The following is a 16,311-nucleotide window of genomic DNA, read 5'->3' as shown; positions in this document are numbered from 1 at the left end:
ATGCTAGTTGGAAGGGAAATTCTTTGAAGAACTAGAAAGGTTTACATTCTCTTCCATCAAAGGCCTCTGCCTACCCTTTGTACTCATTCGTTCATCAGACTGCTGCAAAGTTTGGGGGTCCTGTCTGACCCATCACTAGCCCTAGATAATTAGGTATCATTGGTAAACAACAGCCTTCTTCCTCCCATATCTTGCTAGGAATCTGTAATCCTTCCTTTCAGATGAGGATCTGGCCATGGTTATCCATATGTTGCCACTTCCGGATGGGAGTACTGTAATTCACTGCACCTGGAATTGAATGTCCGCTTCAACAGGATGGGCTGCCATGAGTACATCACTCCAGAATTTCAATACAAAGAAGAAGGGCACTAACCTAAGACTTGGGAGACCAGGGTTCATTTTCCAGCTCTGATGTAGATGTCCTATGTAACCTTGTCAAGTCCCTTAGTTTCTCTGTGCTACAGTTCTTCATCTGTCATATTGGGGGAATAGCACTTCCCTACCTCACAGAGGGGTTGCGAGGATAAATGTATTAAAGACTGCGAGGTGCTCAGATATTATGGTGGTAGGAGCCCTATAAGTACCCAAGACAAACTGACAATGGATGTAAGGCTTTGGTCGTCACACCTTCAAACAAGGAAGTCCCCTAACACACATACCCACGCTGCCCAAGAAAGAAGGGAGAAGAACAGAAAATTCTATTAAGTACACTGTGGACTATGCAGTTTTAATTTACCTGTGAAGTGTTTATCATGGTGATGCACATTCTATAAAACCCTAAGATAGAAATGAATGTACCAAGACATCACGCAATACAATTGATTAACACATTCTACTTAAATAGTGTTGCCAGAAATGTGTTCCAGAGACTTTTAACAAGAACATCTAATTGTAATAGCAAATGATATCACAGTCTGGAAGATACTGCGCATATTGAGATCAACATGAATAGTCAAATGCATTTAAATTTGTGTGGAAAAAGAAGAGAATGTCTGCCACAATACAGATTACAGTAGAGTGCGTAGAAGACATCTCATGAACATAATGTTCATATGTTAGTGTATGTATCAAAACAAACTGTACAAGGTAAAATTACTTCCCAACCCCTGTTGTTTTTCTTATGGTTGGCTAGAATGTCTCAGGAAAAAGAGTCCTTATATGTTTTAGCCTGGCTCTTGAGAGGAAATTACTTGATGTGACTGAAGTGTGTCCAGCTGATGATCATTTTGAATCATTGCAAGAATGTAACGTACCATATGGTCTGGGAGAAGAATAAAGTAAAATCTCATTCTGAGGGCAAGTTAGTGATGGAATGGTAAGGGAGGTGTCATCTGAGTCCACAAAATCTACAGAATCATAATTCCAATGGCGTCACCCTCTGTGGTGTGGCAGGCAGGGGGCACTCGATGACCTCCTCGTTCCCCCACCTCCCATCACTAGGTGATCCATTAATGGAAATTTTGATAATTCAGTATCACTTGAAGGCCCTTTCTCCTAGGAATGTAGTGGTACCAAACACCACAAACCTAGAACAGTTATGTAGTTATATTCAAGAAAATGTTTAAAAATCAACATTTTTTTTCATTATACTTTAACACAGGGATGCATTGTTTACATAAAAAAAGACATTGATCTTGGCTAATCCTAGGGAAGTTAGGCTTGACATGTAGGACTGAAAACATTTATTCATCAAAGTCATCACCAATGTAGTCTCTGTCTAGGGCATCACTAGACACATTGTCACACTAATTCTTGTCTCTGTCACACTTGCACATCTCCATACAAGGCAGACTATTAGCCAAACACTTGAAGGGTGGTGAGCATCTGATCTTTGCACATGAGCATTTGATTAGCTGAAGGATTGATTTGAGAGTGCATAACTGGTATGATTAGCCATCCTTCAAGACCTATCCAGGCCCAATAGGGAGGGTAGTTTTGGATGCATTCGATCACCCCAGAGGCATTCAATTGCTTCATAATTTGCCCTCTTGATACCAGGTTTTAATGCATCCCTTGTTGATGGCAATTTCTCCTATGTTTTTCTGCTTCTTGGGAAACATTCACCAACGTAGCTCTGCAAGTGTCATAATGTTGGTCTTCAAATGGTATACTCTGTGTATGAGCATCTCTAGTGCATTTATGACCTTATCTGTGTGTGTGTGTGTCTGTGTCTCTTTCTCTCAGCCATTCCGAGCACTTTCAGAACAAGGAGAGAGTCTTCACAGGTTGAATCAAATGCCTTGCAGTAAGATAATTTTGGTCTTTCCTACCAACTTTCCAGTTGTCACAGCCTGAAAGAGTGTAGAAGCCTGGCAGTGCAATGGCTTTTAATGGTCCAAATGATAGGAACTCATCTCTGAGGGGTACACAGTGATTCTGTTACCCAGCAGCTAGCACAAAAACAGTCTTACAGTAATCTTGGGTAGAGTCTCACAGAGAGTGCTAGAACATCTGTTGTACAAAAATCCAGAGTTTAGTAGCATCTCTCTCCATATTCAGTGATTTTTTTGGCCTCTGGAGTTGTTGTAATGCTGTATGATTGAATGGCCATTTATATCCTTGATGTTGCCACTGTTATACAATTGCAACAAATCTTTTATGAAGTATGTCATGCAAGGTGTTAATGGAAACGTTATGATTTGCTAAGTAGGATTATCCTGTTTATATGCATGTATGATTTTGTATCTGAAGTTAGGAATATTGGCTATATACTAGCAACATACATATGTTGGGTCACATACATATGTTCTATTCCTGGGTCACACCCGCAAGGTGAAATTTACATTAAAGCCAGACAACTATATATTGATGGCCCATCAAGAATACTTAGCTCTCACAATGGGCCATAAAAGAAACTCATTTCACCCAAATTGCTCTTCCTGTGGACAGCACAGCAAGGATATGGCTGCCCCTGTGAGTCATCAGGGCATTAAGAATATGCTCATATGACAGTGGACTCCTACTTAGGTCAGTAACTTTTCCATAAAGTTCCATAAAGAGACAGTAAATTTCCAGGCACGTGGCAGAGGAAAGAAAGACTCCTAAGATCTTCGTTTTGCCTCTTTCCTGCCCTGGTTCTCTTGACTGTGGATTTACAATTTAAAACTATGGACTGAGGATCTTCCAGAGAGACTTCACAAGCCAGCAGTCTATTCCATCACTGCTACGAACATGATATAAAGACTTTGCAATTATTTGTATGTATGTGTATATATATATAACCTATTAACCATTATTAACTCCTCTTCTTTCCTTTTATTATTAAAACTTTAGTTTTTAGTAACTAAAGGATTGGCATCAATGTGATCATTGAGTAAGATCTGAGTAATATATTGACTTGGCTAAGTGTCTGATGTCTTGTGATTAGTGTATATGCCTCAGAGGGTGGACACTCTCCCGATCATAGGGAGTGTTCCTGGCTGGGAGGTGCAGAGGTGTTTGTGGTCAGAAAAGGTGGAGAAGGAAATATCTCCTCCATTGGTGTTGCTGATATTTGGGGAGACATTGGTAACATGAGCTGTGATGTAGTGGATGGTGCCAAAAGGATTATTTCAGTACTGCAGGTATGGTTCCTTCCATCAGCAGTAGATCAACCGGGACCATTAGCACTTCCACTTCTGGTGCCAGCTCTGGTGGTTTTGGCATTGAGATGTCTGTACTGGATGTAGATACCACAGTTGTCTCAAAATCCTTTGGTGCCAAACCAGAGGTTGACATGTGACATTTGCCCATATACTGTGAGCGTGCATTGTGTTATGCCCTTGGGGAGAGAGGGAAATCAAGTGGTTTTTTTTCAGTTTTCTACTTCTCTTGTCTTGGGAGAATATTGATGTCGAGAGTTATGTTGAGTGCAATGCACTGATCTGAGTTGCTGTTGTGGTACCAGCCTTTGGTCCCAGAGGAGCTCTTGGTACCAAATTGGTCTTTGATTGCTTTGGCCCTGGCTTTGTCAGGGCCAGGGCCATACTCTTACTGGCTTGGGCATCATCTGCCTCAGTGATGAGCTGCCAAAATCTTAACGGGTTCCCTCCTCACCCCACGAGGGGGTCGTTGCCGCCCCCCCCGACTCCTGCCCCATCCAACCCCACCACGTTCCTTGACGCGCCCCCCCCCCAGCCCCATCCACCCCCTCCCTCGTCTGCCCCCAGAACTGGACAGGAGGGTCTCGTGGGCCACCGTAGTGGGTGCCTACCCAACCCCTAAGAGCCAGAGGCACCTGCCAGGGGGCGAGGTGGGGAGTCCCGGAGGTGCTTACCTGGGGCAGCTCCCAGGAAGCATCTGGCAGGTCCCTCTGGCTCCTAGGGATGTGGGAGCATAGCTGGGGGGGAGCAGCCACTCCCCCGCTGATCACATCAAAAGTGGCGCCTTAGGTGCCAACTCCCTGGGTGCTCCAGGGCTGGAGCACCCACAGGGAGAATTTGGCAGCTCCCTGTCCCGCCCCCGGCCCCAGCTCACCTCTGCTCTGCCTCCTCCTCCTCCCCTGAACGCGCCGCCCTGCTCTGCTTCTCCGCCCCCTTCCCTGGCTTCCCGTGGTTCAGCTGTAGGGCTGAGAAGCAGGCTGAGGGTGGTGGAGGTGAGCTGGGGTGGGGAGCGGTTCCCCTGCACGTTTCCCCCCGCCCCCCCCCCCCCCCCGGGTTACCTGCTGTCGTGCGGGTGGCCCTCCTCGCGTCCCCTCACCCCTCCCCCAATTCACCTCCGCCTCCCTGGGCCCCGCGCGGAACAACTGGTTCTAAAAGGGCTTCTAAATTTAACAACCGGTTCTAGCAAACCGGTGGGAACTGGCTTCAGCTCACCACTGATCTGCCTGCTGGTTAGAGTGCTGATAGACTGATTTTCTTTGTGGAAAAATCCCATCTTGTAGCACAGTCTTCAGTCCCAAGGATCTCATGTGCTCTTCATGGATTGCTCCGGAAGATACTGTTTCAGACTGGTGTCCCTATATTTTCTTGTCTTTGTGGAAAACAATTGGCAGATCGAGCAATGATTAGGCACATGGCTCTCAACAGGGTAAAATAGACAGCAGCTGTCGAGGAGAATTAAACTGTTAGAATATAGGCAGGGCTTAAAGCATGATGGTTTTGGATCTGCCATTATGGATGGTAGTGTCATGAGGCACCAAATGGAATTCATAAAGTCTTTGGGGGTTTGTGGAAATAAAAACAAAAGGGAAAGGAGAGAATTGTTAGTAGAAATCAAGCCCTGACTTACCTAAGCTAAGGCTATGTATGGTTCCATTCTCCTGCCATATGCGGTAGGAGGGAACTGAGGGACGGTTATGACAGGTCTACCTTTTATGCCCTCTGGGTTGGGCCAGAAGGACATACAGAATATAGCCGCAGCCAGATGGGCACAGCAGTTCAGAGATTCTGATCTTGTGTGCACAAGGCACATGGTGACCAATACAGACAAATAATTGAAGAAGCATTCCAGTTTTGAAGAGATGGAGTTTGTGAAGGCAAAGGAATATTCATGAGGAGATGTTTGTCTGAGACACCGTTGGAGCTGATAAGACAGAATGGGAGAAGTATGGGGAGTTTGGGAAATTGCGCACATAAATGTGGTGGTTGAAACAAATTTGTTTTGATGTGACAAATTATATTTTTAACCTGATCCTCATAACGAAACAAATAATTTATTCTATCATATAACATGCTGGCAGGCAATGACTTACATTAAGAGCAGATCAGCTAAAAATCTGGCTCTCCAGACTGTGGAATCACTTCACAGATGGCTATTTGTGACCTGATTTAGAAATCTAATAGTCTGCCTTTTTGTTGTTGAACCGGTGAGCATGTGTGTGTGGGTGCGTGCGTGCATGCTATGGATTTTTGCTCTCTTTAATATCCAGCTAAAGCATTAAAGCAACAAAGATAAACCTATTCAAGGAAATTGAATATTTATAATCACAACTGGCTTTTTAAATAGATTTCATTTTTACATATTGCTTGATTAGATAACATTGGATTTGTGATTTACCTTCAACATAAAAGAAAATTGCAGTGACCCTAAAGGCATTGTTACATAAAGGAAGAAGGTAGGAAAAACAATAATACCTTGCGTTTAGGATATTATAAATGAGGTGCAATAGTATAATTGTCCTTGAGTACGCCTACCCATTTTGTGGTTTTAATCAATTTCCTATTTTAAAATGTTTCTCTCTTCCTTTCATCTTTGTGAAAGAGCTACACAATGCATCCGTGCATGGTCAGCTACACCATATGCCTTATACAAAGTCAGTTGGACAAAGCACTGTTAAATGCACAAAGTAAATAAATTTTAAAAACAGACTTTTTTTTCCAAAATTTGTTACATTAGTTTTGGATATTGCTTTGTAACTAAAGATGGTTAAAATTCAGACAGATGTGAGTTGATTGTCCATTTTAATAGTCCAGAGAAGTATATATTTCATCAATGCATATTGATTTACTAATCTTTTCCAATGCCTAAAATAGCAAAAGAAGTTGCCACATACAATAAAGGGATGATGTGCACCATCAGCCTCCGGTGATCAATATACATATATTCCTAAGTCAGCACATTTCAGAAATATCATTGCACACCTGAGCATTTTTCTACATTATTGCAAGCCTGGCTATATGGAATACTAAAATAAGGAGAAAATGGTTTGCATCTTCGTGGTGTTTAACCTTACGTTGTGTCCTATTTGCAGATTTGTTAGCGTCTGATCATCTCATCCTGAGTTACTCAGGCAAGGCGTTCTAAACATGAAGAATACTTTCAGCATAAATGATGATGAAAATATATCAATCTGCCATTACATTTTGGACTCATTGCTGATTTATGCACATTTTATGGGGAGTGAAAATAAAAGCTTGAAAGGTGTTTTGTTCGAAACTTCAAAGTAGAAGTTAGAATTTATGGTAATGATAGAACTGTGTGTTTGAGGGGGTTTAGCTTACACCATCATTTTGTTTTATTCTTGACATGCTTGCAAGTGAGATTGTTCAGAGGATATGTACTGAGTACAATAGAAGCGAAGTGAATCATTGTTGATGATAGCTTGTATATATTGCCCTTTTCAGAGTTTTTGTTTCTGTCCTTGAGTTTCTCTGCCCACTGCATGAAATTGAATGCCAGGGTGTAGAAAGCTCAGCTGTTGTTTTTTCACTAATTTTGTTTCTCTAAGGGGACTGATTTCCCCTTCACCCACTCAATAAATCAAATGTATCCAATATAAGTTATTTCTTAGTGCTGGATGATCTCACAACATAAATCTGGTGGGATACATAACTAAATTTACCTTAATGGGTGTGGTGTTATAAGTGCTATTGCCCTTAAGATACCCATTACACACTCATATGCTATTTAGTTGTGCAAAGATTGTACTTTTCTGGCCTTGTGGAATGAAATATGCCAGATTTCAGAGGCCTGGTTTAGATGTAACGTCGTCTTCTCCCCCCCCCCCCATCCCAGTGGAAGTGTCCATAATATCTACACCCAAACCTGGCAGAGCCACATAGGACCAGATCCCTCCAGCTCTCCAGGATCCTTGTTAGCATTACTCCATTTCAGCAGCAGTATCATGGCCTCTTGGGGAGCGGTAGTTGCTCCCCAGAGCTTCCCGGGAGGCACTGGGCAGGTTGGTAGCTGTATTATTTTCACAATCTCCCTCCCTTCACTCCATGTGAATTCCAGACCCGTGCAATGTGGTGTGTATGTGTGTGTAATCTTGAAGGTTAAAATGTGAATGCATTGGTATCTGACAACATAGGTAATATTGCAAAGCGGGGAGGGAGGGAAGGAAATAGTGCAAAATATGTTTTTGTTCAACAGATAAATGTTAGATGACTCAAAACATCGAAAATTATTTTTAAGCTATTTTTTTCTTTTGGGACCATCTTTTTGGATGTTTGTTTAGGAGTCTCTTCCCACACCTACAAAAAGAAAAATTAAAATCTTATTTTGCTTCTCGTTCTGTTTTAGCAGCTGCATCTCCCTAGGCACCTAAGCAGTATTCTCTTTCACCTCATGCACCATCTGCCATGGAGCCCTTATCCCTCGCCTTGCTTCATCCCTCTTCCTAAGCAAGGAAGGGACTCATGAATTTTGGAATGAGGAGGGAAGCTGAATGAGAGTTGGGAAGACACATTCCTCCCTCTTCATTCTAGGTTATTGTGTTTCTCTGTTCTGATATCTCTTCGTACACCACCACTTTCTCTATGCTGCTTGGAGAGGGCAGTTCTTGCTTAAGCTGTAATTACACTCCATACCAGCAGGGGAAGTCAGCATCACAAATACTGCAGTCCACTCTGTGTCAGAGCCAGTCCAAAATGTCTTAATTTTGGATGTGAATAATTAGTTTGCTTTGCTAGTACTGACTCTCATTGACTTCAGTGGCCTTTAGACCAGACCTATACATAATGCAATGGGTCTACAGCAGCTGGAATAGAAGAAACTGGGGAAAGTATTGAGTGTCACTTTCCCAGACCTGAGTGTCACTTTCCTAGACCTGAGGAAGAGCTCTGTGTAGCTCAAAAACTTCTCTCTCATCAACAGAAGTTGGTCCAATGAAAGATATCATCTCCCCCACTTTGTCTCTCTAACATAGTGAGTTAATCAGTGCTTTTGTTTTAGACCAACAAATGCAAACAGAATTGGTCAGCTCCTGTGACAATAGTGAAATAACCCCAAAGAAGGAACATTTTGTTTAAATGACACTATAAACCAGCTGAAATTCTATGGGGGCTTGTTTTGTTGACATTGAATGTCTGGCTTGAGGGCTAAGAGTCCTTAGGTGTTCCTTGGATGATTGATTTTTCTGACTGCTCACTAAACAATTCAGACTATTGTTCTTATATAAGACCCTAAATAGTCATTGGTATATGTCTCAGTTAAACCCTACACCACACTATTTCTGTGTTGACTCTCTTTAGTTAAGTCAGTAACATAACTGGTAAGTGGGAATGATCAGTTAGTCCCTTGTTTATAGCCTCCATGGTTTGTCAAGGTCTTCGAAGTGGAAGAAGAAAAATCACAAGTTCCCTCTCTTCTTCCTCTGTGCCTCTATCTCGGATGCTTTCCCTGAAGGGCAATGATAAACGGCACTTTTCAGTCCCGATGAGTCTTCCTTCTCAAATAAAACTTTCAGAGGTCCAGTAACCCCTGTTTTTATTAGAATCCAAATACATCACTACTTCTGCATTCTCCTTATCTTTATACTGTAATTCTTGTATTAAAAAGCAACAAAATGGGCTTCAAATTAAAGTTAGCTATTTTAGAATTTCAGTGGGTTACAGTACTAGAGAGGACATTGTCTGTCTCAGAAAACTATTCAAAAATCAAGAGTGTCTGAAAAGAGGTCATTTTAGGGGAGCAGAAAATTCACAAACTTAGTCTACATTTTTTTTCCTTTTAAAAAAATGTTTCTAACTTGAAATTTGAAAAGTTTCCTCATAATATGCTCAGCCCCCACAAGGGAGGTTTCCTCATTACCCTGCTACGATGCTTCCTGTTGACGCCCTCTGGAGGGAGCTTCAGCCAGACAGGCGTTGGCCCAGCGTACGATTAAAGGTGAAACTAGAAAGGAAAGTCCTCTCTGGGACTTGGAGGAGGCGAGGCTAAGGCAGAGAGAAAAAAAAGTTTCCTTGAACATAGTCTGTGATGTAGTAAATTGTACAGACCCAATGCAACTTGTCTCCTGACTTTTTTTTTCTCTAAGTGGAAGAGTGCACTGAGGCATTACCTTGCGGCATCAGTTCGGTCTTAGAGAGGTTAACTTTTTTTAATTTAAAAAAAGAAAAATAAAATAAAATGAACTTGAAATATAGCTTTATTGGCCACATTGTAACACTTCAAATTGTGTTTATCATCTTTCAGCTATAAAAATAATGGGTTAAAAGTCTGTCAAACTCCATACTTTGTACATTCTAGCTTTTAAGTGTAGAAAATTATTTAACATCACAAATTTTAGTCTTCAGGTGTTAGTCTTGGTGATCAAATGCATATAATTTTGTGTGGCTTTCTTACTCTAATGGTCAAATGCAGAGATGCTGTGATTCAAGTTAAATGGTAAGTGAGCGTAAATTACATCCCAAGGGGGGACACACAGGTTGTGCTGTGGTCAAGAAAGATGTTACATCCTAAACCACCTTTTGCCTTCCTGTTAAAGTAGAAGATGGGAGCCTCCTTAATCTTCTTTTCCCGTGAATTGCTTTTACTGCTACAACTCATCTATTCCAACATCAGCATGGAAGTTGCATCCGTTTGCTGATTCATTTACACGACCATTTAGGTCAGCTCTGAATGTGGCCCAAAGCCTGTAGAGATTGTGTGACTGAAGATGAGATTGGGATGAAATGAAATTGGTCCTGTTAGTGAAGCTATGCAGGAACTGGGGACTGAAACTGACCTGCAGATGTCTGATAAACAGGCTACACTTGTTCCTGTCGCTTAGATTTCACTCCTCTCTTCTATGTTCAAAAATAAGCTTTGCTCTCTGATCTTGATTTTTGCCTTATATCTTATCAGTAGAGCAAGCTCTAGTTAGTGCATGTGACATCTGATAACAATCTGTAGGTACCATAGAAGTGAAGTGCAAACAAGAGCACATGCAGAGTGAAGGCTTCCTTAAGCTCTCAGAGGAGTTAGGGCTTGGCCTTGAAGTCAAAACACTTGCCAAGTGGTGCTAAGGTGTTTCAATGAAGCTGTGGGGAGAGTTATCTGATTTCTTTTCCTAGGCTTTTGTTTGGACTGTCACTGTGCCAAGCAATCTTAGTTTGCAATTTTGCTTGTTGATGGACCAGTAGAGGAAGAGACTACTATTCCAGTCTCATTTCCTGGGGTTTTAAAAAAAAAAAAATCTGAATTTTATACTGCTTTGTCTTTGTCTATCCTCCATTCTCCAGCCCTATTCTTTTAGGTGCATGATATGTAATTGTTTCTTGTTGCAGTTTTGAAATAAGCAAATGCATATTGTCTAACAAATTAATTTTAATGCCTGGCACTTAAACAGTGCCTCTGTCCAAAGATCTTAAGGGGTTTACAAGCATTAATTAAACTTCAAAGCACCTTATGAGATAAGTGTTATTACACTCCATGTTCCGGTGCTTCATTTAAGTGACTTTTCGTGCTAACACCTTGGAGAGTAGCAGAGCTGTAGATAAAATCCTTATTTGCAGTCTCTTGCGGTTTGAAAATTTTATCCCAAACTCTATTTTATCAAAAATGACTTAGGTGTCTAAGCTTCATTGAAAGTCAATAGGATTTAAAGTGCAAAGTTGTATTTTCATAAGTGACTTAGGTTCTTTTGAATTTTTTTCCCTTACCATTGGCATATTGCAGCACACTGCCTGCCATTCTACATGAGCATTGCTCCTGTCAGAGGACTGAAAATAATCTTCTAAATAAAGACCTGGTAGGAAGCATTGTACAGCCAAATAAAAAAGTTGTGTATAATTTTTAATTTAACTGTTGATATACCATCAATATCTGCTCATATTTAAAGTTTGCTTTTGAATTTTTTTTCTTTAGGAGAAGCCAAAAATCTTCCTACGTATCCGGGGCCAAACAAGATGAGAGATTGCTACTGTACTGTAAACCTGGACCAGGAGGAGGTTTTCAGGACCAAAATAGTGGAGAAATCACTATGGTAACAACTATTTCTTGTGTGCAGATATATTCAGTCAGTTCTTTTAGCACCCTAGAACATTTCTATTTATATTATATTTCCATAGTATTCCAAATAGATCCTTCTCCATCCCACCAAAGAACATAGCTGATTTTTTTTAAAATTGTAGGACTATAATAAGAGCATTATTATGGACATCGTGGACTGGCATCTGACTATATGTTTTTATCATTTATGTGTGAAGAGGCTCTTGTCCTGAGAGAAAGCACATAATTCATTACCAAGGAGGTTACAGTTAATGCAGCTCCCTGGGATACTTGCTTTTGAACTTCCTTTATGCCTTTTAGCTGTCAGTTTAACTGTGCCATTTAATCCAACTGTCAGGGATTTTTCCTTTATACTGTTATCATAACTGCTGCTATATCAGAGCTGAAAACCACAGTGGGGTTTTGTTCTGCACATTCTTGGAGGTGCAAAAGTGGGGGAGAGGGAAACTAGATTACAAGAAAGGGAAAAGCAGTTTCAGTGAAATCCTGAGATGGCAGGTACGGTGCTAAGTTTTCCGAGATCCCTCTTTCCTGCAGCTGGCCAGCTTTGCTCTTTTGAGAGGCAGTTGGTGGTGAATGGGAGTGTTTCCTTCTCCTCCAGCCACTCTGAAACTACCAGATCTCTTGGGTATTCAGGCAAAGCATGAACGAAAAGGGGTTTCAGAAGTCAGCTTTTTTCTCTGCCTTCCCTACTTGCTTGTTCGCTTTCTCCTGGGGGGAAGGTGTGGAATCTTTCCCCAAGTGACAGATCCTAGGATGCTGACCCCTTATTAGAATCTAGTTGTCCTCTTTCTCCAGGCACTTTACTGGCCTCCTTGGTGATAGTGCTCCTTATTATGCCCACTGTTAATGATCTATGATCTTGTGGCTAAAGTCTTGTCTACCTTCAACATCTGAATCAACTGTAGCTATCAGATTATAGCTGCACTGGTGCTTGCCTGCAGTGTAGACAGACAAAAGAGCTATTTGCACTGGGGCAGTTTGCCATGGTTTAATTCACCACCAGTTTGAGAGACAAGTGCCAATAGGCTGTCCACACTAGGAATTTGCATCAGTGAAACTACAGTGGTGGCTGACTTTGGGACAAATCCCCAACATAGGCAATGCCTAAAACACAGGCTTGGAAGTTGGGAGAAATGGCTTCTAAGGTGTTCCTGTACCGTGTGATAGGTGTAGTACAGGGGTTCTCAAACTGGGAGTCAGGACCCCTTAGGGGGCCACAAGTTTATTACATGGGGGTCGTGAGTTGTCAGCCTCCAACCCAAACCCTGCTTTGCCTCCAGCATTTATGATGGTGTTAAATGTATAAAAAAATTATTTTAATTTTTAAGGAAGGTTGCATTTAGAGGCTTGCTATGTGGAAGGGGTCACCAGTACAAAAGTTTGAGAACCACTGGTGTAGAATATGACTAAATTAGGCAGGAGTAAAATAGTAGATTGGAATGAAATAGGTACAGATTCACAGCAAGGAGTGGAACTTCTGTTGGGGCCCAAAAATGTCTAAAATATAGAGAGAACAAGTTAAGGGCACAGACTCTCAGCCTTTAAGGCCAGAAGGGACCATCATGATCATCTAGTTTGACCTCCTGCACATCATAGGCTATACCCACCCATTCCAGTAATAGGCCCATAACCTCTGGCTGAGTTACTCAAGTCCTCAAATCATGATTTAAAAACTTAAAATTATGTAGAATCCACAATTTACTCTTGTTCAAACCAACAAGTAACCTGTGCCTCATACTGCAGAGGAAGGAGACCCCTCCCGCCCCCTCCAGGGTCTCTGCCATTCTGACCTGGGGGAAAAGTCCTTCTGACCCCAAATATGGCAATGAGTTAGACCCTGAGCATGTGGGCGAAGCCCACCAGCCAAAAACTTAAGAAAGAATTCTCTGCAATAACTCAGCGCATTCCCCATCTGTTATCCCTTATCCACCTATTGGAGATATTTGCTGATCGCATTCATGGATGGGCCATATGCTATTGTAGGCAATCTTATCATACCAGGTCCTCCATAAATTTATGAAGCTCTGTCTTGAAGCAAGTTAGGTTTTTAGCCCTTCCCCTTGGAAGGCTGTTCCAGAACTTCACTCCTCTGATCATTAGAAACCTTGTTCTAATTTCAAGCCTAAACTTATGGATGGCCAGTTTATATCCACTTGTTCTTGTGCCAACATTGGCCCCTAACTTAAATAACTCCTCTCCTCCCTGGTGTTTATCCCTCTGATATATTCACAGAGACCAATTATATATGCCTTGAGCCTTCATTTTGATAGGTTAAACAAGCCAAGCTCCTTAAGTCTGTTCATGTAAGTAGGTTTTCCATTCCTCTGATCATACTCATAGCCCTTCTCTGCACCTGTTTCTGTTTGAATTGATTTTTCTAGAACATGACAGACCAGAATTGCACACAGTATTCCAGATGAGGTCTCACCAGTGCCTTGTATTTGGTAATAACACTTCCTATCTCTACTGGAAATACCTTGCTTATGCACATTAGGACTGCATTAGCCTTTTTCATAGCTGCATCACATTGGCGGCTCACAGTCATCCTGTGATCAACCAATACACGTAGGTCTTTCTCCTCTTTTGTCGTTTCTGTCACTTTTGCTTGTAGCAGAAATTCTTGTTAGTCCCTCAGTGCATGATCTTGACCTTTACCCTCTTAAATTTCATCATGATCCTATTATGCCAGTTTTCAGTCCTCCACATCTTCTAGTATGATATTCCAGTCCTCCCCAATACATCCCAACTTTGTCATCTTCAAATTTTATTAGCACAATCCTACTTTTTGTGACAAGGTCATTAAAGAAAATGTTAAATAAGATTGGTCCCAAGACCAGTCCTTGAGGAACTCCACTAGTAACCTCCCTCCGGTCTGACAATTCACCTTTCAGTATGACCAGTAATAGTCTCCCCTGTAACCAGTTCTTTACCTACTTTTTGATTCTTGTATGAATTCTCATCTTCTCCAATTCAGCAAATAATTTCCCATGTGGAACTGTATCAAATGCTTTACTGAAATCTAGGTAGATTAGATCTACTGCATTTCCTAGAAAATATGTTATCTTCTCAAAGAAAGAGATCATATTGGTCTTGCATGATCTACCTTTTGTAAAACAATGTTTTGTTTTGTTTTAATCACAATTACCATTTACTTCTATGTCCTTTACTCTGTCTTTCAAAGTATTTTCTAAGACCTTGCATACAACTGAGGTCAACTAATGGGCCTGTAGTTTCCTGGATCACTTTTTAATCTTTCTTAAATATAGATACTGTATTTGCAGTTCTCCAGTCATAAGTATGACCCTCAAGTTTACAGATTCATTAAAAATCTTTGCTATTAGGCTTGCAATTTCACGTGCTAGTTCCTTTAATATTTTAGGGCAGACATTATCCAGTCCTCCCAATTTAGGTACCAGTAAGATAATTGAGTTTAGCTTCCACCCTGGATGTGGTAATTTCTTCTTTCATATCTTTGTTCACATTAGCCATCTTGCTACTCTCTCCAAGCCTCCTCATTATCCATATTAAAAACTGAGGCAAAGTATTTGTTTAGGTGTTGGATCATACCTAGATTATCTTTAATTTCTACCCCATGCTCAGCATTTAGCAGTCTCACTTCTTCTTTCCATGTTTCCTTTTTATTTGTCTAAAAAACCTCTTACTAACGGTTTTAATGGCTTTTTGGCTTTTTTTTCTTATGTTTTCTGACCTCTAAGAGGTAGCTTTCCTTGCTCATCCAGCCCTTCTTCCATTCCTTATAGGCCTTCTGCTTTCTTTTAATAACATTTGAGACTCTTGTTCATCCAGATTAGTCTACAACCCTTCTCTACAATTTTTTTCCTTTTCCTTGAGATGCAGGCTTCAGACAGTTTTTAAAACTTTGAATTAAAGTAATTCCAAGCCTCCTCTCCATTCAGATCCTTGAATTCTTCAGTCCAGTTCAACTCCCTAACTAATTCCATGAATTTTTTTAAAGTTTGTCTTTTTGAAATCAAGGACCTTTGTGGCAGACATATTTTTGCTTATCCTTCCATTTAGTTTACACCAAATTAACCCATGATCACTCAAACTGAGGCATGTGTGTACTCTGCGGAGAAAGGGATTTCCTTCCCCACAAAATAAATTTCTGGTCACCTTATAGTTAAAAAAAAGAAAACTGGGTGGAGGGGGCTGCATAAGTATATTTATCATGTAAGTCAGTGATGGAATCAGAGTTAGGTAGTAAATTCTAAAGTAAACTTCTCCTGTTATCATATTCATAGATTCTAAGGCCAGAAGGGATCATTATGATCGTCTAGTCTGACCCCTTGTATAACATATGCCATCAAACTTCAAAATTCCTGCAGTATAGCTTTTAGAAAAACATTCAGTCTTGATTTTAAATGTGAAACATTTACATTGGAAATATTCAGTCGTTTAGCTCTTGAGATTATAGATAATAGGTGTGACTTTCAAAAGTGCCTAACTGATTTAGGAGCACAAGGCCTATTGATTTTCCTAGAATTTGTCCTCTCAAATTACTTAATACTAGCCCACATAATTTTAAGATTTCTGCACTTAATATTTTTCTTGTGACTTTATTTTGGATCTTTATGTTCTGCATTGGGGCAAGAGAGACTGAGATGCAAAATGTATAGTGTAGATTTTGACCCTCACAGATTGTAGATTGATGGC

At 40.9% G+C, this 16,311-nt stretch overlaps 1 protein-coding gene across 2 annotated transcripts in view; it reads left to right on the top strand.

Moving 5' to 3' along the window:
• The window catches only part of RASA3 (RAS p21 protein activator 3), a 263,439-nt gene that overhangs the window by 115,251 nt on the left and 131,877 nt on the right, over positions 1-16,311 (top strand). For both annotated transcript variants that reach the window (XM_077814025.1, XM_077814021.1), the window contains exon 2: positions 11,491-11,608. In XM_077814025.1, coding sequence (XP_077670151.1) covers positions 11,532-11,608 — 77 coding nt within the window. In that variant the 5' untranslated portion in view covers positions 11,491-11,531. The remainder of the gene's footprint in view (positions 1-11,490; positions 11,609-16,311) is intronic.

This window comes from Eretmochelys imbricata, chromosome 1 (assembly GCF_965152235.1).
Source record: "Eretmochelys imbricata isolate rEreImb1 chromosome 1, rEreImb1.hap1, whole genome shotgun sequence".
NCBI lineage: Eukaryota > Metazoa > Chordata > Testudines > Cheloniidae > Eretmochelys > Eretmochelys imbricata.
This window is presented reverse-complemented; position numbering and strand designations above follow the sequence as displayed.